This window comes from Scylla paramamosain, chromosome 33, assembly GCF_035594125.1.
Source record: "Scylla paramamosain isolate STU-SP2022 chromosome 33, ASM3559412v1, whole genome shotgun sequence".
NCBI classification, from domain to species: Eukaryota; Metazoa; Arthropoda; class Malacostraca; order Decapoda; family Portunidae; genus Scylla; species Scylla paramamosain.
Window position 1 is genome coordinate 12,255,045 of NC_087183.1, and position 23,907 is coordinate 12,278,951.

The 23,907-nt window shown below is 43.0% G+C and overlaps 1 protein-coding gene across 1 annotated transcript in view; it reads right to left on the minus strand.

Moving 5' to 3' along the window:
• Positions 1-543: 543 nt before the first annotated feature.
• The window catches only part of LOC135089459 (zwei Ig domain protein zig-8-like), a 49,685-nt gene continuing 26,321 nt past the window's right edge, over positions 544-23,907 (minus strand). Inside the window, exons 4-7 of the mRNA XM_063985038.1 lie at positions 9,325-9,452; positions 8,249-8,332; positions 4,282-4,366; positions 544-2,017 (exon numbers count right to left, since the gene is read on the minus strand). Coding sequence (XP_063841108.1) covers positions 1,794-2,017; positions 4,282-4,366; positions 8,249-8,332; positions 9,325-9,452 — 521 coding nt within the window. The 3' untranslated portion in view covers positions 544-1,793. The remainder of the gene's footprint in view (positions 2,018-4,281; positions 4,367-8,248; positions 8,333-9,324; positions 9,453-23,907) is intronic.

Genomic DNA, 23,907 nt, shown 5'->3' on the forward strand with positions numbered 1-23,907 from the left:
GTTGGTATAAAGACTTGCACACCAAGAATTATTTGTTTTGCTGCTTCTAATTATGAATGCCTGTTACCTGAACGTTCCAGTGTATTGCAGGTATACTTGAAAGAATAAAATTTGTTACTCTGTCTGTCCCTGAACCTGGTGACTTCATGTTACGCTCTAACACCTTTACCTGTTTAGGTCAGTGAGGCTCCTAACGACTCAATTTGATACAGATGTGAGGGTTACAATTCTTTCATTCTGTACACCATATATACATGACTTGCTGGTACTCCCGAAGGCAATATCCGGTTGGCTCAACTCTCTCTGTTCATGTCCTGCATGTTCTATTGTTTCTGCGTTCATATACATCCATATTCATCCGTTCGCACCCACGCTCCCTTCATGCTCCCACACGCTCGTTCACCAGTCAAGATCAACACCTTTTCAACACCAGCTAGCTAGGCGTCCTTCCCTTGCCCTGCGGCGCCCCATAACATGTCTCTCGTATTTCACGCATCCTACGTATATCATACCGTTCTTATCAAAAGGTTAAGAAAAGGCGTATTTTCCTATCTCTGTCACTGGAAATTCCAGGGCAGTCCTTTATTTACAAAGAAAATATACAGGAGAAAGCTTAGTAGCTTGGTGGATTCTCTAAACAAATATGGAGAAACTTCTATGCACAGACGAAAACATACATTGCCAATATAAACATCTGCCTGTCAGCAGAGGTACGGGTGCTTGGTGAACTATGTTGCTACACACTGTGGTCCAGCTGGCGCCCGCGAGAGACTCCCACACCCACATCGGGCTATCCATCCTCGCGTCGTGACCCTGACGGGGCGGGAACTACTGGGGGTCGCACAGCTTATTACCAATCAACACTGATTCATGAGACATCGAAACCATGGCGGTGACGGACGTGCCCCGCTGCGCCTTCCTTGGGAGGGCGACACGAAGAGCTCGATAGTGTGGGCGCCGCTGGTCCATCCTGCAGGGCGTGTCTCTGGGCAGCCTCGACACACAATACTGTCTCTGTTTGTGGCTGCGGTTGGGTGAACACACTGGTGTCCCTGGTAGGGGCGAGGCGTCGGCCAGGCAGCCTCCGTCGCGGCCAGGGAGGCGCCTCGAAGGACCTTCTTACAAAGAGTATATAAACGAACAACATATCCCATATTTTCCTTCTCCCTCTCTTTCTTTCACACACTCACACAGTTATTTACAGTTCACTAGAAAATGTATAAAGTCAGGACCGTGTTGTTATAGACAAACACTCCCCACGACCCCCTGTTATTATGTCTTGAAACTACGAAAATATCACTCCATCGACGGCATCTATCTACGCTACGTACATAGACTGAGCAGCAAATGTTCTTTATGTATACTGTGTGACGTGTTGTCGCGCACCAAATAGTCTCTTCACGGGAGAGGAGGAGAGACGTTAAGACTTGATGTAGTCTTTTCTTCTGTACAGTTTGAAAGGAGGGGAGAGGATGGAGAGTTGGGGAGGGGCAGGAGGAAAGGAAGGGACGGTGTGTGTGCGTGTGTGTGATGGAAGGAAAGGAGAAAATGGCCGAGGCACGGACCGATGGGGCTCTGCGTACTTACAAACATTCATACACACACACACACACACACACACACACACACACACACACACACACACACACACACACACACACACACACACACACACACACACACACACACACACACACACACACACACACACAGAAGGCACTGGCGGCGTGGGGAGTGGGTGGAGGGGAGTAGCTGAAGGGGGGGGCTGGGGCGGATCTATGCACCGAAACCCCCTACGTGAACACACTTCTGGAGGAGTGGACCGGGAGACTCCAGGAGATGAGACTGCTGAGACCCTTCCAGATCCCTGCCAGTGCCGCCCCGCCCTTGACACCGGCACTGGGGGGCAGGGGGAGGTCCGCCGCCAGTAGTGACAGCAGGGCCAGAAGCACCACCACCACGGGACGCGAGAGAAGTGACTCCATCCCGTTGGTCTGCATGGCGGCCGGAGTTTCCCCTGTGAGTGAAGGAAGAGCACGTGAGGAAGAGTAATTAGGATGACCGTAAGCAGGGAAAAAATCTGGTTCCTTGAGACAACCAGTGAAAAGAAAAATGATCCCCTGAGAGAAAGAGAGAGAGAAAAAAAATAAAAAGAAGGTTCGCCTGGAGAAAATTACAATGAAGTATTTAGATAACGAAACTTTAGAATTTTACGAAGAGTCTCGTTGTTTTAAAGCTATTATTAGGAATTAAATTTCCAGGATGGTCTCCGAGGTGACACAAGAAAGCCTTAAGTGACCTGGAAAGAGATACATTAAGACAACGTTGAGTTTCTCCTCTCCCGCTGGCGACTCAGAAAATAACAACTAATAGACGAGAGGCAAGTATTATTTGCTTCACGTTTTCATAACTTTTTTTTTCCATTTCATTCCTCTTCGTTTCTTATATTGATTCGTATTTTCGTTTCAGTATATTTGGAGAATTCACTATTATTTTCTCTTTTTTTTTCTTTCGCTGATTGTTTCCATCCTCCTCCTCCTCCTCCTCCTCCTCCTCCTCCTCCTCCTCCTCCTTCTCCTGCTCCTCGGTTGTTGAGGTAAGGGAGAGTCCAAGTTGAGAAATTGAACCGAATATTTGTGGCGCGTCTGAGGAAGCTGCAGTGAGGAAAGGAAGGAAAAAAATAATTTAAAGTTTGTAAAAAGGAAGGACGCGAGGGGAGGCAGAGGGAAAAGGAGGAGAACCAGGAAACGAGAACTGAAAAATAGGAAGAGGAGGAGGAGGAGAAGGAGAAAGAAAGAATAATGTTTGTGTAACGAGGCTAGCAGCGATGATAGAGAGAGAGAGAGAGAGAGAGAGAGAGAGAGAGAGAGAGAGAGAGAGAGAGAGAGAGAGAGAGAGAGAGAGAGAGAGAGAGAGAGACGTGTTAAAGCAGATAATGGAATGTCGCCTCTGCTTTTGTATTTCTATTGTCCTCCCTTCAGGTATGAAGAAGAAATACACAAACACACACACACACACACACACACACACACACACACACACACACACACACACACACACACACACACACACACACACACACACACACACACACACACACATGTGCGCGCACGCGAGAGAGAGAGAGAGAGAGAGAGAGAGAGAGAGAGAGAGAGAGAGAGAGAGAGAGAGAGAGAGAGAGAGAGAGAGAGTATACGTTATTTGAGACAGTGAGATATGAAGTTGAAGCAGGAATTTTTCGCCACTATCTACTGACAGAGAGAGAGAGAGAGAGAGAGAGAGAGAGAGAGAGAGAGAGGTGACAGGCAGTTACACCCATCAGTCACTCTACCATCGTTTATCTTGTTATCTCTTTTCCTTCCTTCCGTCAACACGTCACAGTTTAAGAGGAAAAAAACTATCCCATATGTTCACCCCCTTTTTTTCCCCTTTTTTCGCCACACTTTTTTTTTTTTAACGAGGTGAGACTTGAATGAAATAGCATCATTTGTCTATGTTTCTCTTAAATTATATCATATCCTTCTTATCCAATCACAATACAGTCATTTATTCCTCATTTACTATTCATATATCACGTGATCTCTCAGGGGTAATCATCTGAGCGCTCCTGCATTAAACTTATATCCCCTTTAAGGTCTTTCATATATTGGCTTGAATTTCTGAATCTCCTCCACGTGTCTGAAAGTATTTTGATGCAACGCTGCCTTTTGAAGTATTGCGGGGAAATTGTAAGAGCTGCGTCTGTGCCTTGTGGTGGGAATTGATCGTGTGTTTTATCTCAGTATTTGATTGCCACTTATATAAAGGGAAAAAGTTAGTGTGTATTTTTTAATGTCTTGTTACGATGTGAATTCATAATGATTGTTTGCTTTGTAGCTTTGCGTGTGTTTTCTTTCTGAGTGTTTTTTTTTTTTCTGAATGGTGAGAAGAATATGTGTGTGTGTGTGTGTGTGTGTTTTTTTTTTTCTCTCGCTATTGTGTTGCTTACTTGTAGTTTATTTTTGTTTCCTACCTCATAATTAGAGAAAGCTCAAAATATAACAATTTCTCAGTAAAATGAAAAATCGTGATATTTTTTCCTACGTGTTCAGTGGCGAAACACGAGCTGTCACATCATCCTTATCACCACCACCATCATTATCATCATCATCATCATCATCATCATCATCACTATCACCACGATGGACAAAAAAAAAATATTGTCACCACTACCACCAGTACAATCATCCACTCATCACTATCACACTCTTCAACACCACCACCACCACCACCACCACTCACCATTAAGAACGTGTACACCGATGGAGGCTGCGGCGGTGTTGGAGGGAGCGCACGTGTAGTTCCCGGTGTCTGAGGTTTGAGCGTCCTGGCGAAGAGAATAAAAGAGGTGAGCAAAAAATGAACACCTGAACACAACCTCTCTCCTTCCCTAATTAGCTTCATTATACAGGTGGGAGAGAGATCACGTGGACAGGTGCCGTGTGTGTGTGTGTGTGTGTGTGTGTGTGTGTGTGTGTGTGTGCATGCTTGACTTTTATAATGACGTGATGCGCAGTTTGAAATTTTTATCCTTACGAAGCAACACTGCAGCTATAAAAAGTCTAATTACGCTTTACTGAACACTAAAGGAAGCATCAAAGTTTTGTGTTAATTGTCATTTGATGTCAAGTAAATACGTTATTGTGTTAATGCTAAATTATGACTTAAAATATCCGACAACACATGAGAGACAGAGAGAGAGAGAGAGAGAGAGAGAGAGAGAGAGAGAGAGAGAGAGAGAGAGAGAGAGAGAGTTGTCAAATTAACTTCAATTCTCTTACATTTCAGTTCACCGCCAAAAAAAAAAAACACAGAACAGAGCAGGTCACTGTTAAACCCAGCATGAAAACAAAAAAAAAGGTAAGGTTTTTTTTTTCGTCTTAAAATACTTGTAGCTGAAAAGAACTCACCACTTACTTCCCAACCCACGCCTCCTCTCCTCGTTCCCTCTCCTTGTCCTCATGTCTGTGGCAATGAGAAACTCCAGTGGTTTTCCTCGCCTTTTTTTCCCTCTCGATTATTTCTCCTGTCATTACTCTGGACTCCATGTATGTATTTATGCGTCTGTCTAACGTACAATTATTCATTATTCAGAACGTGCTTGCAACTCACGCTAGAATTTCTTACCTTCAGCATCGCATATGTTTCTCCAAATTCCAGTGAGAAAGTCAAAGGTTTAATGGTGATCTCAATTACTTTTTTTTTTTTGCTATTTCAAGTGTTGTGTGTCTCTGTTGTCGGCTCAGTTTAGTTTCTTTTATGTTCTCCAAAAATTTGCGTTAGTGTGTATTTTCTTTATTCTCGTAAGCTAAATTTGGCTCAGGGTGTTAAATGTTTCACTCATGTCGCTGCTTTCATCTCTCAGTCCTCATGTTGTATTCTGCTTCCCCTTGAGAGAGAGAGAGAGAGAGAGAGAGAGAGAGAGAGAGAGAGAGAGAGAGAGAGAGAGAGAGAGAGAGAGAGAGAGAGAGAGAGAGAGAGAGAGAGAGACTAGATCCAACTGAGCAGACCTTCTTCCTTTAAATCCTTGTCATGTATTGTGGAAAGTCTCGTCCTTCCACATTTCCTTGCTCATCTCTCCTTCACTCTCCTAGTTCCACTCCTTTCTACGCTTCCTTTTCACTTTCCAATCTTTTTCTTCCGTCCATCTTTATATTTCTCCATTCCATCTTCACGTTCATATTTCCTACCCATCTCTCTTTACTATCTTATTTTCCGCACCATCATGTATTTTTTTTTCCTTTAACTCTTTTACATTTATTTTCCTCTCCACACTTTACCTACATCTTTTCCACTTTCCTTCTTTACCTTCGGATTTACCCTATTCATCCTCACCACCATATTTCTCCCTTTGCCTCTTCGCATTCATTTCCCCCCCCTCAGTGTTCACCTTCATGTTCCTCACCTCTTTTTATTTATTTATTTATTTACTTTATTTTATTTATTTATTTATTTATTTATTTATTCTATTTTTTTTTTTTTTTTATCATAGTACATGCCCCATTCATCTTCACCTTCATATTCCCTATCCTTCTCTCTTCACCTGCATATTCTTCCCCTCCCCTCTTCACCTTCCCCTCTGTGATCCCCGCGGCACGCACTCAGCATATTTGGTCATCATGCTGTTGTTTGCGAGGTTAAATTATTCAGTAAGAGATAAATAGTGAACGCGAGCCTTCTGGTGCAGGTGCTGACGGAGCGTGAATATTGCAGTGGACACTAATAGCCGTCCATTATAACTTACTTCGGGAGGTGACGGGCGCGACCTCTTAAGGAGAAGGATTTTGCAGACTCTCAACGCCAGAATTTGTTTGCTTCCGTACCGCTAGTGTTCCTTATCCCCTTTAGGACATTAGTTATTCAAATATGAATGGAAGGTGCCGTATAGTTTAACATAATATGAACTCTCATAATACCAGGATTTGTCTGCTCTTGTGCTTTTAGTTAGGCTGAATCTCTGAGCTTTGTTATTTAGACTTGGGGTATAAAGAACCGTAGAGTTTTGATGTATCCTTAATGTTAATGCAAGCTTCATTCCCTCATGCAAAATATTTCTATTTGAATTATTCGTTATTTAAACGCGAGTGTCAATCGCTGTATAGTTCTGAGGTGTTGGTATGTTTCTTTTTTGTTGAGTGCTTCGGAGAATGACTTGAATAGTAGTTTTGTTATGAGTCTTTCATTCCCTCGTGTAGCACACCTCTGGAACATAACGTGTTATATCCTACGTCTCCTTTGTCGCTTCCCGTTCCTTTCTCGTTTTCACAGATAAAAATTACAAGCGCTTACGTACATAAGTTGTCTTGCGACCTCTTGTCATTATTTTCCATCATCCCTGTTATTATCTTATTCTTTTCTTCTTCCTTCCTCCCTCCTTTTCTTATCAAACTTATTAGCATACACTCACCCATCGTGTCTTCATTCATTGCCGCTTAATAGTCTCGTGGGAAAAGTCTGCAGTTTATCCGAGGAGCGAGAAATGTATTAGAGCATCAATAGCGGTCGTGCCACTTCCTCCCACGGATTCCCTTCTTTACTCTCTTGGGGGACTCGGGACCTCGGGAATAATGATGCATACTGAAGAGGTTGGAGAGCTGCAGCGGCCTTCCATCATGGGGGAAAGAGACTGGGAAGAAAATAAATAGGGAAGGTAGTGAATTTGCTCTCTTGGAATTAATAAAGAGTAGTGTGCTCTTGGATTGGCTTCCATTTACTTTTTCCTTGTACCTGCCAGGAAAACACTGTACTCATCTTGGCTTCTGCAAGGATATGACGTTTTTCTTACTTCCATTTATCCCAAATAAACTTTTGATTGACTCTTCTTTTTCAATCTATTTCTTCCTTGTCCTCTCCCTTCACCTCTGAGGATCAGAACGAACCCTCATATCCCTATTCTTCTTCTTTTATATCCCACGTCTTCCACACTCCGTTCTCGTGCGGGGATCAAATACGAACTCTTCTTTCCCTATTCTCTGCACCGGCGTATCGTCCTGCAGCGCTGTCTTCCCAGGTCGTATAGATGACCCCCCTCAGTGGCAGTCTTTGTGCTCATAATCAGTAAGCTATTTCCATACTAGACTCGCTTCTCACCCGCCACGCTGCAGTCTTATTCATGCATGCCGCAGTTCTGCCTCCCATCGCAGAAATTGAGTTTTCCTCGCGCCGCTGAGAAGGGAATCTGGTCTGGGAGCAAGGGCCGCGTCACGAGAGACACTGAGGACACAGCCGATCCCACTCAACCTGTAGAGCAAGGCAGACGCAGGGAGGACACAGAGGATAAGCACAAAGGCACGCCACTGGACTCCTGCTTGCACCTTGGAGGCATGAGTACCAAGACGCCGGCCCGAGTCCTTTGACCGTCATGAGTCACCTGAGTAACGAAATAGAATATCCGGGAGGCGAGACTTCCATGGCTTAGATGAAGGATACACTGCACACCAGGCTGCGTGGCGGTTATAGGAGTGAAACAGGAGGCGGGATGTATTAGGAAAAGTACGAGGAGGAAAAGGAACAGACTACATAACATAGAAAGGATTAGAAAAAGTAGGAGGAACATAAGAAATACTAGGAATAGATTGTTTGAAAAGAATAAGAACAATCACTCAGACACCTAGTCTACAAACTCCTAGACAAAGACAGTACATGATTAGATTCAGTGTTTAGTGTTCTTTACTTAAAAAAAAAATGTAAAGAGCAGGTTGCGCCTTACCTGTATAAGCAGGTACCCGGTGGTAGAGTTGCCGTGGTCCGTCATAACGGTGACGCCTCCCCTGGGGGAGTCGTAACTCATCACCTGCAGGAGAAAGGAACACGGCGGGAGCCTCACTCAGTAGGAGCAACTCTTTAATGGCACTCATGAGTACCTACTTAAGGTGAAGGATGAATCATAATAATGTAAAATGAAATTACTTTGAATAATCCTCTACTTCAGGGAAGCATTATAACTACATTTAGGCTCATGTGAGGCGTTTGTTACAGGAGAGAGAGAGAGAGAGAGAGAGAGAGAGAGAGAGAGAGAGAGAGAGAGAGAGAGAGAGAGAGAGAGAGAGAGAGAGAATCATGAATTACTCAAATGTTATGAAGCACTACGCGTGAAAACAATTCTAAAAATATGTTCACGGTAATGCGGTAAAGTGTCACGAGTCAACAATTACAGGAAAACAAATCAGGACAATTACAGCAACTCTGCGCCGACAACGTTAAGGTTTCCGGCGCCATTACAGATCTCTAAAGAAGACATCTATCTTTAACCACACGGCGCGAATACCGCCTGTTTTTCACTGCCGGGCGACGAGGGACAATAAATAAACAGTATCCCCTTTAGAGTCGATATTTACGGGGGAAAAATGGATGTATCTGACTCGATCCGACAAAGTGGCTGCCAACCCTCCTATCCCTAGGGACGCCCGGCTCATCATAGCATTTGAAACCATTTAGGGGGGAAAACTGATACGAAAGACAGGGTTGAGTAGCCTTTCTAAACATAGCTAACCGTAAACACCCTTGGAAAAAGTAGCACTATTTTATCTGCAATGTTTACATTTGAAAGTGTTGGTTACTGTTCTTCGTAAAGCTAACCCTAAAAGCTTCGTAAAACATTATCATTCAATTTGCTGTTTTTTTGACGTTGTTTACAGTAGCATAACATTTCATTCAGCGGACGGGCATAGTGTGAGGGGACTTGTACGTGACGCTAATTCTCAACATTATAGAAAGAGTGAAGGAAGAAAGGATATGTGAGATGGGTTGGGTTATGGGAGGACAGCTGGTGGTGGTGGTTGTTACCTTGCCGTTGTGGTACCAGAAGATGTAAGCAGGTGGCTCTGGGCTGTGACTGATGACGCATGTGAGATTAATTGCAGAGCCCATGTCCACGTGGATGTCTGGGGCGCCAATAATCTCCGCCTGGGGTTCTGGGAAGTACACAAATAAATATATTTATACATGGCGTACTTGAGAGAAATGTGCGGAAAGCAGTGTTGCGAGGGAATTCAAGATGAAGTGCCATATTATTCTTAAACTTCTTTCTGTTTGTTCCAACTAAAGGACACCTCTCTCGTCTCCTCTTTCAATCACATTCCCCTCAGACCTCTACCGTGAGTAAAACCAACCCACACACATACACAAACCCACACATACACGAAGGTAGTCACTCTGGTGTTATTTACAGCTATCTTCACATAAGTCCCTAACAGGATCTGGCTGTACATTACTGGATGACATTAGTCTTTCCTCTTGCTTCACCGAGACTCAAGTTCGAGACAAGATTAGTAATGATTTCACGTCTGCCTCTGCTGACTATTGTAACCTCGTGGTGTACTTTTAGTCGCAGTGCAGGAATGACTTAGCTTATGCGGACACCGAAAGTCCTTCCTGAGATGCTGTTATGCAAATTCGATCCAAATATATTCAACACACGAAGATTCCTCTATTAAAACTGTCGCGTAAGACCATTCATTCTATGATGAGTTCCTTAATATATCCTAATCTAACCTAACTTTATTCATCACGGAGGAAAGTATTTGTGGAGAAATCTTACGAGTACAGTGTTTGAATGCTCGTGGAGAAACTTTAGGTGGGAGGAAATATAAGAGATGACACTGACAGACCTCGCTACGCCCTGACCTCCCGCATCAAATATTGATAATGGGGGCAAAAAACAGCAGCGTGCCAGAGATAAAAACGTGTTTATCACTGGATGCTAAAACAGGTGAAGCTATTTTTGACCTTGCTATGTATATCCAACACCAACCTAACTCGAACCCTCATAACAACAACAATAACAACATCTTTCCTCCCTTCTCTCTCTCTCTCTCTCTCTCTCTCTCTCTCTCTCTCTCTCTCTCTCTCTCTCTCTCTCTCTCTCTCTCTCTCTCTCTCTCTCTCTCTCTCTCTCTCTCTGGGTGAATCTTTCCTCATCAAAACTCTCGAACGGCCTCATATGATTATGTAAATACTCTGCGTGCTCCCGTCAACCTCTCGTGCTACGGAAAAGTCACTCCTTGCCAGACGAGTGTTTTGAGCATCAGAAATACGTACTGGAGTAAAAACTAGGATACAAATATGGAATAGAAGGAGGTACCGGAAGTATGAGTGTGTTATGACGTCAAGTGGCTATGAATGAGGTATGTAGACGATAGGGAGATGAAAAATTATACGAGAATAGGTCGGAATTAGTACGGAAGGATGAGGGGTTCTTGAAATGGGATGCTGGTGGGGAAGGAGTCATAAAAGATTTGACTTCAGGTGGTTAGAGAGAGATAGAGAGAGAGAGAGGGAGAGGGAGATTGAATAAACTTGAATATGAGAATGTTATCTTTGACGCCTTAATTCTTTATACCAAATTCATCCCCCTAAGTTTTTATGGGATTATTTTCCTATTTTTAATCTCTCTCTCTCTCTCTCTCTCTCTCTCTCTCTCTCTCTCTCTCTCTCTCTCTCTCTCTCTCTCTCTCTCTCTCTCTCTCTCTCTCTCTCTCTCTCTCTCTCTCTCTCTCTCTCTCTCTCTCTCTCTCTCTCTCTCTCTCTCTCTCTCTCTCTCTCTCTCTCCTCTCTCTCTCTCTCTCTCTCTCTCTTGCTTTACTCTCTCCTTTACGGTGCATGGAAGTGAAATGAGAAAGCAAAGCAACAGAATGATAAAGAAAAGTGAATAGAGGGTTCGAGAGAGGGAAGATGGAGATCACTAGAAGTCCCTGAATAACAATGGAAAGCACGGTACACTTGATAAATATCTTCCAATTTTACACTCTTCCTGCTCCTCCTCTTCTTTCTCTTTCTCCTCCTCCTCTTGCTCCTCCTATTTCAATTCTGCACGTACCGTTATCATCTTGACCTGTAAAGCGTGCATGTGTGTAATTGTGACAAGTATCTAGGGACCTCGGCGACTGGCAAGTGGATTCAGTGTATGGTTGATTGCTGTATGGTAAATAATCTTTAACTGAGGGATTCCAACGCTACAGTTCGTTTCCTCGCGTATCGCTGGTGTTGCTGATTCCGAGCGACATAGTTAAACGCGAGTGAATCACACCATAGAGTTTAATATGTTTCAAAATCTGAACTCCAGGATTTGTTTGCTTTTGTACCATTCACTACTATTTGAGACATTTTTCCTTAATCACTAACCGCTTTAAGACATCTTTTCTTGTTCAATCACTATTCACTCCATTTGCAAACATTGTACTGGTTGGATATTGCAAAATCTATTTTTTGTTATACTTTCTTTCCTGCACGTACGTATAAAGACGCCATACTTTTGGTACTGCGAATACTTACTTACTTACTTAATTACTTACGCAGAGCACCTTTCAATTCTTGTATACAAAATGTGGAGTTTTTAAGGTATTGGGAATGTTTTCTCTTTAGACTTTTAGAGAATCAGCGAGACGAGTAGTAACCTTCCTGTGAGGCACTATGAGCGGCATACGGACACGCGAAGGGAGGAACAATTGAACTACGACCTCATTTAATTTAAAGTAAAGTATATATATTTTTTTTATTTACTTCTCATTCTCACAGGTTTTGATTGTTTGCTTCATTTAATCTAATTCTATAACTATATTAGTATTTATTTTATTTCTTTCATATATCTGACTATATTTCTTGGGATTTATTTTTAGACGTCACTCGAGCCTACACAGCTGACATACATAACTCTGAACAAGAAAAAAAAAAAAAACAGGAGAGAACAAAGACAAAAGCACGCAAATGAACAGAAGCCAACCAACGCAAACAAAATTTCCATAATGAGGCTCGTCCACTTTCCTCGCAGGCCTACTGGGATTAAAACTTAATTTCCGATCAGTATTACGGGAGATTATTTCAGTAAGATCAACGTGGAATTGGTTCTCTCTTACCTAGACTGAAAGTTGTATTTGATTCTTATTTAGGCATCAGAGTCATGGTAAGTGAGCTAATTTACTGGATGATAGTATTTTGTTTAATCGTCTCTCTCTCTCTCTCTCTCTCTCTCTCTCTCTCTCTCTCTCTCTCTCTCTCTCTCTCTCTCTCTCTCTCTCTCTCTCTCTCTCTCTCTCTCTCTCTCTCTCTCTCTCTCTCTCTCTCTCTCTCTCTCTCTCTCTCTCTCTGTCATGTGGAGGAGAAAACAAAAGAGGTAAAGATAAATACAGTCAAGCAAATTGGGAGACTGCAGTACACAAGAAGGAGAAATGACGTGTAAGGAGATCAGGTGAAGAAGTGGCGTTGCACTAACTTCGTGAGAGACAGGAAAGTTATGATTCCTCTTATACAGTACTAGGAGAGACCGTCTTCGGGGAGTTTACCTGGAAGATCGATAGGAGAAGGAGGCGGAAGAGGAGGGAAGAAGAGAAAGAGTAAAACGAGGAGAAAAAAAATATCAAGAATAAAAGGAGGAAGAAAACAAGATACGTGAAGAAGAGGAATTGGATAGCGATGGCGAAGAAGAGGAAGAGGAGGAGGATTTGCAGCAAGAGTAAAAAATTGAAGAAAGAGGATCGGGAACAAGTGAAGCAAGAAAATACTGAGAAAGAGGAGGAAGAGGAAGCTCATGAGATGACAAGAAAGAGGAGGACGAGAACGAGGAGCAAGAGGGGAAAGACTAAGGGGAAGAGCAAGATCATGATGACGAGGAGGAGGAGGAGGAGGAGGAGGAGGAAGAGGGAAAGTAGTAGTAGTGGCAGAGTCATTAGCGTCAAGAGGTAAAAGTTACAGGGAGACGCGGGAAGGACGTCCTCTTTGCCTGAGTCACCTCCGCCACCTCAAACAGACCACTTAGTATCCGCAGTCTTTGTGTGCTTAGCGTTCATCCCGCAGCACGCCCCCCTCAACACCCCTTAGCCAACGCACTCACAATTACATTCCTTGCTTGTAAATGGCAGTCTTTCCTAAGAGCAGCTTTCTCGCCGCTTAAAAATGCATGACGATTGCTGTTTTTTACCCTTCCATTCATCCTCTCATGGTTTACAAATGGAATTCTCTTGTCGGTTGAGTGATATGTTTATGTATACGTATATATACTTTTCCTGCGCGCTGGTAAAACGTCTAAGAAATTTTTAGGAACTTATGCATAATGCTCTCTATATTTCCCTCCCACCGGCCGCCTGCTCTCCTTCTTCCTCCTCCTCCTTCACCTCCCGACGACGCTGCCGGAGTAGAGGAGGGTTAAAGAGGACGAGGCCAAGAGAGAAACGACGTCTGCCTCCCTCCCACCTCCTCTCGACTCCTCCTTGTCCTCCTCCTCCAGTGACTTGCTTTATTGCGGTGACACTTGAAGGCACTGTGGAGACGAAACTCGCGACACATCCTGGAGAGCGACCGTAAGATATTAAGGTGGCGCTTTTGCTGGAAGTAGTGGTGGTGGTGGTGGTGGTGATGCTTCGCCCGAAAGGTTACCAAATTTCATAAGAAGAAAGACAGGCGAGAGGCAGAAAATGAGAGAATGTGAACAAATGATGATAGAGATAGCACTGAACAATGAATGAAGAAAAAGTAAATAAAGTGAACGGCAAACGAAACAAGAAAAGAAAAGAAAAGTCCACAAAGTTTTATTTTTCAGTTGTAGATCAGAAGAAAAATTCCCGTGTCAATATAGACTTGGAAGTTTAGTGTCGGATTTATAAAGGAAGATGTTTACATGGAAGGTACACTCGTCACACACACACACACACACATTACACACACACACACACAGACCTGAGGAGAAACTTTCTGCTCAGCAACAGGTGATTAAAGTGTGTGTGTGTGTGTGTGTGTGCGTATCTATCTGTCTGTCTGTGTGTGTGTGAGTGTGTGTGTGTCTGTCTGTGTGTGTGTGTGGTGTGTGTGTGTGTGTGTGTGTGTGTGTGTGTGTGTGTGTGTGTGTGTGTGTGTGTGTGTGTGTGTGTGTGTGTATCTATCTGTCTGTCTGTGTGTGTGTGTGTGTATGTCTGTCTGTGTGTGTGTGTGTGTGTGTGTGTGTGTGTGTGTGTGTGTGTGTGTGTTTATCGGCGATACAGTTCAATGCTAAATTCGCTTATTCATTCCGGTCGATTTAATGACGTATACTTCAAGCCTTTGATGCGTTGAATATATAATTAGCACACACACACACACACACACACACACACACACACACACGACTTGTATTGCGACCAGTGTGTGTCCGCAGCGTGGGGTGGAAAATGGGGAGAGGATTTTAATCTCACCTGTGTGACACCTGCTGGTTTGGTGAAGTCACAGCCTAATTAGAAGGTCAGGTGAACTTAATTACCTCGCCACGCTACGTTAGTGATGTGGAAATTTACGTATGAAAAAATCTCTTGATTCACTCATGTTTGTTGTTGATATTACTGAAAAAAAAAAAATGTGTATTGTAAGGAAATGGAAGGATGGATATTTGTTGTCAGATAGAATTGTTTGTTACGTAAGAATAAAGGATTACACTTTATAAGGAGGGAAAATGTGTTGTGTTGCTTTAAAAAATAGAACACATTTTCTAGGGGTTGGAAAGGAGTAATTTGTGTTACATCTACAGTGGATGGAAGGGGAATTTGTATATCCCATAACGATCACATTTTTCATGGGGGGAGAAAGAGGGATCTGTGTTGGCAAATAAGACCACGTTTTCTAATTGGGACACGAAGGCAAGAGGAATTCATGCTGCTTATACCTTGGTGCTCTAATGAGTTTAAGTCAGAACACTGCATGCTAAAGTTTGAAGATTTTATGCAATACAACCCAGCATTTCTTTCCTGTTAACGGAAGCTTCCCATTTAGTGAGCCCTGCATTCTGCATCACGTTTTCCTTTCTGTCAGAGAATCACAAACATTTTCCTTTCATAGCGAAATAAAATGCCGCAGCTGAAAACGTTAAGTGCCCTCACGCTAAATCCAAAACTCAAAAAAAAGAATTACCCCAACAAAAATTTTCCTCCCAAGTACACGAAGTAAGTACAGGAAGTGCCCTCCTGTCTCCCTCAGCCCGAGTTATTATTTGTGACTTTCACTGCGCATTTCCTCAACGGCCCTCTGCATTTAGCGAGGCCAGCAGGGGCGTGGGCGGCTAAAGGACGTGGGGGAGGGAGGGAGGGAGGTGTGTGCGAGCCCTGAGTCACGCTAATGAGTATTCAATATCGGAGGGGGGGTGAAGAGAAGAAGTGGAGTGGCGCTGTGGAGGGGAAGTGGGGCAGGCTGGGGAGTGGAGTTGAGTGGGATTGTTAGGCATGAGGAAGGAGGCTGTTGGGAGGGTTGAGAAGGAATGCGCCTCGTTGTTTTGCTTAGGGAAGAAGGAGAAAGGAATTGGGTCACCGGTATCTTAGTGCCGTCAGATGATTTTGGAAGGTAAGATATCACTTGTGTTCCCTGCATCGCTTCTGTAAATTGGAGGTTGAGAATTTCTGGGCAGCTATCGGGAACAAGTGTTAGTTTGTGCTCATTACACTTATTTCTATGACCACGTACCATTTCTCTACATACATTTTTCTTTTGTTTTTCTTAAAGCTCCTTATTGACATCATTCGCTTGGTACTGATGCATGAATTCACCGCTAAAGGATATTGTTACGTAAAAGAGCAGGCACGGTCTATTATATTCAACAAACCCTTGCATTCTATAATATTCAGATCACTATGTTGATGCAAGAATTGACTCATGGAGGATATTGTCAAGCACAGAGACAGACTACGAGTACAATCCTATTATGTTCACGACCTCAATTTGGTTTAATAATCAAACCACCCAACTAACCATGAACGCGAATCACATCCTCGATTCTCCATTTCAGAATCCTTCAATAATATTTGGCGTTTACCGTCCGAAAATGGAGGTAGATAGATAGACTTGAGTTATTGACATGTTCAGATAAAATGAGAAGTATTTGTGAAGTTATAATAGGTAACAAATATCAAATATCTTTTTTTGTCTAAGGCTAATAATTCTATGTTAAAAATATCAACCTAACAAACCAACTGTATCCCACAGTATGAAAACAAAAACTGGATTTCCTCTGGTGACCCTAAAATAAATCTAAGCTACGAATATGTATCAAAATAAAACACTCATTTCTTTCCTCAGTGTGACGCTCAGAACTGAAAAATAGAGTGAGGTGTGTCAGGGGGAAAGGGAGACTAGCGCAGTAGAGATGTCACACGCATGAAACAAGTGAGAGTAGAGAAGCGAGGCGAGCAGGAATGGAAGTAATGGAGGCTACGACGCAAAGTAGACTTGTGGAGAGTTGTGGAGACTTGTGATGACCCAGAGTGGAGAGTGAGGAGTGAGCGCGGTTGGGTAATTATGGAGACTGTAAGGGGAAGGTAAGAGAGAGTGAAAGCGCACTTGAGTCGACTAAAAGTGTGTGGGAGTTTTAGGTGTAATCTGTGTGTGCTTAAGAGAGAGAGAGAGAGAGAGAGAGAGAGAGAGAGAGAGAGAGAGAGAGAGAGAGAGAGAGAGAGAGGGGGGGATTTAAGTGCTCTATTCACAAGTTATTACAATTTTTTACCCCCTTTACGTTCCTTGCACTGTCTATATATTATGCTTTAAAAATCATACTTCTTGTGACGAGAGAACGAGAGAGAGAGAGAGAGAGAGAGAGAGAGAGAGAGAGAGAGAGAGAGAGAGAGAGAGAGAGAGAGAGAGAGAGAGAGAGGCTGTTAGGAAGATTAAAGTTAAGAGTTTTACAATTATTTAAACCAGAAAGTAATTACTGTGCCTAGGTAAATGTAGCTGTTCTCGTTCTGACGTAGAGGGAAATATAAATGTAGGGTTCGTGCAAAGCCTCTATATGAAGTCTTCTATACCACCGTACGTAGAAATATATGTCAGAACCAGGTGAAGTGTGTTTGACTAATTCATTGTTTTGGTAGTTTACTGTCTTGGCCCACGTTCCTTTATCCACTGATTTACGGAACGGCTTTGTCATTTTTTTTTATTTTCCTTTAGTTTATTCCTTTATTTATGGGTGTATTTTCTTTACCGGTTTACCCTCATCTCTTTCATCTTCCCTTTTTCCGTGGTATTTTTTATTTATTTTTTTTTTTTCATAAGTAGTGTCCTTTTCGATTAGTTTTCCCTTATGTTTTATCTTTTTTTTTTCCTGTTTAGTATTTTAAGTCTGTTTTGTCTTCCTTCTTATTGCTTTCCTGTAGTGATTCTTAGCAAAACATTTATTTTCCCGAGTTATCCTGCTTCCATTTCGTTTCCTCACTTTTTTTATTTCGTTCTTTTCATTTTGTATCCTAACTCTTGCAGTATTTCCCTCCTGGTGGCGTAGCATGGCGGGACTTCAGCGTCCGTCTCCTTTTCGCGTCACACATAACCATTTCTTACTCCTCACATTTCCCTTATTTCCTCCACGCCAGTACTTTACGCCCTCAACCTAACCGCTTCTTCGCAAAAAAATACACGACACATTTGATTCTCCCCTAAAGCTTGGGTACGAAAGTGACATCTGGCGGTGAGTTTTGCCATTGTATAAATGTCACAGGCGTAGCAGCGCGCTCCTGGCGGTGGCATCGGGGATAAACACAACAGCATCAGTAGTAATAGGATCCCTGGCTGCGCGCGCATCCCTTGTATAGACGTCAGAAACCACACGGAAGTAAAAACTAATATCGAAAAACATTGGAACGTCGCCTGTGGGTCATTGGGGATTAAAGGGGTCTGGATGTGTGTCAGTGGAATCCAGTCCTCCGGTTTTCCTACAGTGGCGTGTTCCCAGTCTTCTCGAACCTCTGTAGCGCGGGAAAAAATAAAATAGGCGAAGGGTGGATTTTGTGAGGTATCTTGCGCTCTCTAATTCGTTTTCGCATCTTTTTTTTTTTCCATGAAGTTATCTCTGTCACTGACTTTTTTCTTTGTTGTTGGTGGTGTTGATGATACTGATTTAAGAGTTTGGATTCCCTTTTGTTGTTTTGGAGTGGTGTTGAAGGTAGTCATGTCATTATCTTGTCTGTCCTTGTTGCTTTTCTGTATCATTTGAGTGTTTCTGTTGTTGTTTTCTAAATATTTCTTTTTATGGTTGTGTGTATTACAATTGTTATTCTCCTTTGTTTTACTCGTTGGTATATATTTTCATACATTTATATTTTCTTTCCTTCTATTTTTTTTCATCCCTCTTTTCTCATGATAGTGTAAATTGTTTCTACCGATTCCCTTTCTGTTTCTCCTCCCTTATTTTCCAGTATTTTCCATTAATTTACTATCCTCTTTTTTTCTCCATCTATGACCATAATTATTTCACTGATAATTCTGCTACTTTCCCTCACTCCATCACAGCTGCAACACACATCCACACATTACCACGTAGCAACCCTCACCTCTGACCTCTTATCACCTCACCAGCCTTCATCAACACACGCACACGGGTACCACCACACCACCACCTCACACCACCCTTACACTCTCACTCACCAGCCCGTCATGCCCCATCAGCACCCGCACTCCCGTCACCGCCCATCACACACCGAACCCTTACGATCCTCTCTGCCTGAAGCCAATCAGTGCAGCCTCACAAATCCTGCAAAAAGTCATTAAACTCCCCATGATTACAACACAACGCCATCTGCTCTCGGGAACTTAACTCTTGGATAACTACCGCTGCCCCTTTCTCTTCGCTCTAATTGACCCGTGAACCTAATGAGACAAGGCTGTTAATGGAGACAAATGGCGCCACTGCCTAACCGGACGACCCGAGCCACATCTGCTCCATTATTTGCCATTAATTAAGGCCTAAGGTTCACTCCCATTGAGGGGGATCGCGGCACATGAAGTGGGTTTAACCTTCAGCGGGATCAATTACATTTCAGAATGAGGTAATCAGGCCATGGTATTACAGGAAGCGGTGCAGGAGGAGGAGGAGGAGAGTGACTTGGACAGAGACAATAGGAGGAGGAGGTTGAGGAAGAGAGGTTAAGGACAAACATATGAGGAGGAGGAGGAGGAGGAAGTGATGAAACGGAACCTCATGCTATTAGTATGTAGAATATGTGTGTCCGTCTCTCTCTCTCTCTCTCTCTCTCTCTCTCTCTCGTCTCGTCGTCTCTCTCTCGTCTCTCTCTCTCTCTCTCTCTCTCATCTCTCTCTCTCTCTCTCTCTCTCTCTCTCTCCAGAGGTTCATTTTTATCTCCCATTTGCAGACAGGAGGAAGTTTCCGTGTGTGTGTGTGTGTGTGTGTGTGTGTGTGTGTGTGTGTGTGTGTGTGTGTGTGTGTGTGTGTGTGTGTGTGTGTGTGTGCGTGCGTGCATGCGCGTGCGTGCGTGCGTGCGTGCGAGGCTCCATGTGCACTTCATTGCTTGAGTAAAAATTGGAAGCGAGGGATAAAGAATAGTTGCGAATATGGGGCGACACACACACACACACACACACACACACACACAAGGCTGGGTAAAGAAGCTAATTAATCGCCCCGGATCGTGAGATGGATAAGGCGGATGAATGCGACGTACATGGATAGAATTAAGACGAAGGGAGCTTTTACTGTTCTTAAGGTCCCTCTGTTGTATACGCCTACACTGCCTAGAGAAAGAGAGAGAGAGAGAGAGAGAGAGAGAGAGAGAGAGAGAGAGAGAGATGAGAGAGAGAGAGAGAGAGAGAGAGGAGTTATTTCCACATATTGCTCGGATTCTTTATTTAACCTTACCTTCCTAGAAACATCTATAGAGGGAGAGCGAAAGAGAGACGGAGGGAAAGGGAGAGGGACAGACAGACAGACAGACAGACATTTACGAGTAGATAGACATTCAGATATTTACCCTGTTACCATGCTCTTTCCCACACACACACACACACACACACACACACAGCTGTTTGCCATGTTTATACTTAAGTGCATGTATAAATGTACGTGCCTCTGTATTAAATGTATTCTTTGTCACTAACCCGGAGCAGTGTGCGGGCCGCGTGAATAGTCCCTTTTTATTTATTTTCCTTTATGACTGGCCTGTATATTTTTGCGTTAGCGTGTCGTTTGCGAGTATTGAAAAGGCTTTGGGGGGGAAGCTGAAAAAAAGCTGGGTATGATTGCGGGTATCAGGGACTGTGAAATGAACGAAATCCTGTCTGAAAAGCTTGCTAGGGAGAGAGAGAGAGAGAAGAGAGAGATGAGAGAGAGAGAGAGAGAGAGAGAGAGAGAGAGAGAGAGAGAGAGAGAGAGAGAGAGAGAGACGGGTAGATGAATAGAGACAAACCTAACATATACAGAGAGAAAGATAACGTGAAAGATATCAATAGGAAATGCAGATAAACAGAAAGAAAAAAACCGAGAGATTGACAAGAAAGAAAAATGAAATACATACACATTAAGAAACAAACACAATAAGACACACACATACACAAAAAAAAAAACATACAAAACAGACGCGTAAACACACCAGCAAGTACTAAAAATAAAGGGAAAAAAATACTATGACACAGCAAAACAGGCAGAGAGAGAGAGAGAGAAGAGAGAGAGAGAGAGAGAGAGAGAGAGAGAGAGAGGAGAGAGAGAGAGAGGAGAGAGAGAGAGAGAGAGAGAGAGAGAGAGAGAGACAAAGTGATAGCGAACATAAAGATAAAAGATAAACAGTAGGAGAGATAGACATGCCTTGTGTATGATCCAAGTATCCTGAGAGAAAAGACGAGCAGAGGAGGCTTAGGCTATAAAATGAGGTCAGTCCTTCCTACAAGTTGGTCCCAGCGCCCCTAGGGAAGGCTTAGGATGACGAGGAAGTGACTGGAGATGGGCGGAGGAAGACATGAGGAGACGAGACAGGAATTGATACAGAGAGATGAAGGGAGAAGAAATATGTAACACAGGCGAGACGAGGATAAATATTGATGCAGAGGAAAAAAAAAAGAATAATAGGATAGAAGGATAGGTAAGAAAAAAACAGGCGAAATAGATACTGATGCAAAGAATATGAGATAAATGTGGAAAGATTAAAGGCGAAGGAATAGGGAAGAGATGAGGACTAGGACAGAAATTAATCCTGAGAGAAAAATAGTAGAAGAAAGATGGAAGGATAGTTAAAAGATGACACAGGGAAGGCAGAAAATGATGCTTAGAAAGAATAAAGACGAGGGAATAAGGTAACAAAGACGAAGATAGAAACTAATGCTGAGAGAAAATAATAGAAGGATGAAAGGTTAGTTAGAAAGAAGACACAGGCGAGGCAGAAACTGATGCTGAGCTGAAATGAGGGAAGAAGGAACAGATACCAGGTGAAAATGGAGACGAGATAGACAATTAGGGAAAAAAGAGAGAAAGAGAGGAAGGAATGGATGGGTTAATTCTCGGTAAATTGAGTCTTTACTGTGAGTTCAGGTGAATACACCTCATTAGTTTAAGAAAAGTAATTTGGGTGAGTTACATAAGTGGATGAGTTACATGATTATCCATTCGCGAAATTGTATAGTATGAATAATTACATAAACTCGAATTGAAAGTTGAGAAAACGAGAGAGAGAGAGAGAGAGAGAGAGAGAGAGAGAGAGAGAGAGAGAGAGAGAGAGAGAGAGAGAGAGAGAGAAACTGCGTCTTTTGTATTGCTAAGCTTCCCTGATGGACGTTCTCAACCACCAAAGTGACCCATTTACATCGCATATAAAAGAAAACGTAGAGATTAATGCCGCACACATCATCACCCACAAACACACCAAGGAGAAAGGACAGACCCTGAACCACTCCTGAATTCTTTTGTCTTATACTCTTATGACGCACCTCTCCCCCCTCTCTCCCTCCCTCTATCTCTCTCTCTCTTTCTACCACTTCGTGTCTGGTACAAACCAAAGAGATGCGGAGACACTTGTGGGCCTCCGTTGGTTCTTCTGTACTGCGTGTGGACAACATGATAACTATTCTTTTTAATTTTCTTTTTACTTTTTTTTCTCTATTTTTTTTTTCTTTTATGTGGACTGCAAATGAGCCGCTGAAGTGGTTGAAAACATCTGCTGCGGGAACTTAATTATGCTGGGGGAAAAAAGAACTGCATTTCTCTCTCTCTCTCTCTCTCTCTCTCTCTCTCTCTCTCTCTCTCTCTCTCTCTCTCTCTCTCTCTCTCTCTCTCTCTCTCTCTCTCTCTCTCTCTCTCTCTCTCTCTCTCTCTCTCTCTCAACTTTTTTTATATATACTTGTGATTTTTTTTTTAAATAAACACGTATATCTAAATACATAAGATTATTAAGTTTGTCATTGTTGTTGTTGTTGTTGTTGTTGTTGTTGTTGTTGTTGTTGTTATTAATATTATTACTATCGTTGTCCTAGTGATGGTATCAAGTGGCTGCACATTGCCAAGAAATGCAATAACAAAAGGAGAGCGATGACGGGGGAAAGTCAAAGAATGAGAGAGAGAGAGAGGAGAGAGAGAGAGAGAGAGAGAGAGAGAGAGAGAGAGAGAGAGAGAAGAGAGAGAGTGAGAGAGAGAGAGAGAGAGAGAGAGAGAGAGAGAAGAGGAGAGAGAGAGAGAGAGAGAGAGAGAGGAAAACGATCACAAAACGATGTCAGTGGGGTACCTCCTTTGCCTTTGTTTACGAGCGGGTCGGTGGAGGGCGCCGCGGCCTCGGATTCCTCAAAGACTGTGTCATGACGGCCTTATATCTGTCCTCCATCTGGCGACTCGTTGTGGTCTTGTAGTGCAGCGGTAATATAAATGCTTTTAATGTAGAAATGTGGCGTTTACTCTCCTTGTGTCAGTAGCTTAATGATGAAGTAACGAAAAGGTGAAAGGTTATGTTTTTTGAAGATTACAGAGAAAGGAGTGATATAAGAACGATCGTGTGTGATATAGAAATGTGGGTGTTTTTCTGTCTTTTGCTTCTCTGGATTAATGGTGAGGTAGCGAGGGCTCAAAGACAGGCAGGAAAGGTAAATGTTTTGATATACAGCAGAGAAGGTTTAGAAGATGTAAGGACCATTGTTTGTGCTATAGAAATGTGGATATTTTTAGTCTCTTGGTGTTGATGTAGAGGTTACCATGCAACAAGGACAGGGAAAGTAATGCCAAATGAGGGAGAAGCCCGTGAAAATGTTGCGTTATAAAATACAAAACCATATATGATGCAGAAGTGTAATTTTTTTCTGTATTCTGACTTAATGGTGAGGAAACGACGAGGCAGGTTGGACAGGTAACGTTAGGGCAGGTGAAAGAGAAGGCTGTGAAGATGTCAGGTAATCAGGTAAGAGATGTAAGGCTGATCGACCCGAGAGGCAAGACAGGGAAGGGGAAATATGAAAGCAGTGTAGCCAGGGTGAAGGAAAGGAAAGGAGTAAGAGTGAGAGGAGGAAGAACAAGTGATATAACAAGGGGAAGACCTGTGAGGGGAGAGCGAGGCAGGTGTACCTCTTTATTATCACACCTGGACGAGGGAAGACATTGACGGATGTTATTGGTGATGCCATACCAGTCTGTGTAACTCTGATGTAGTTATTTTTTATCCCGAGACA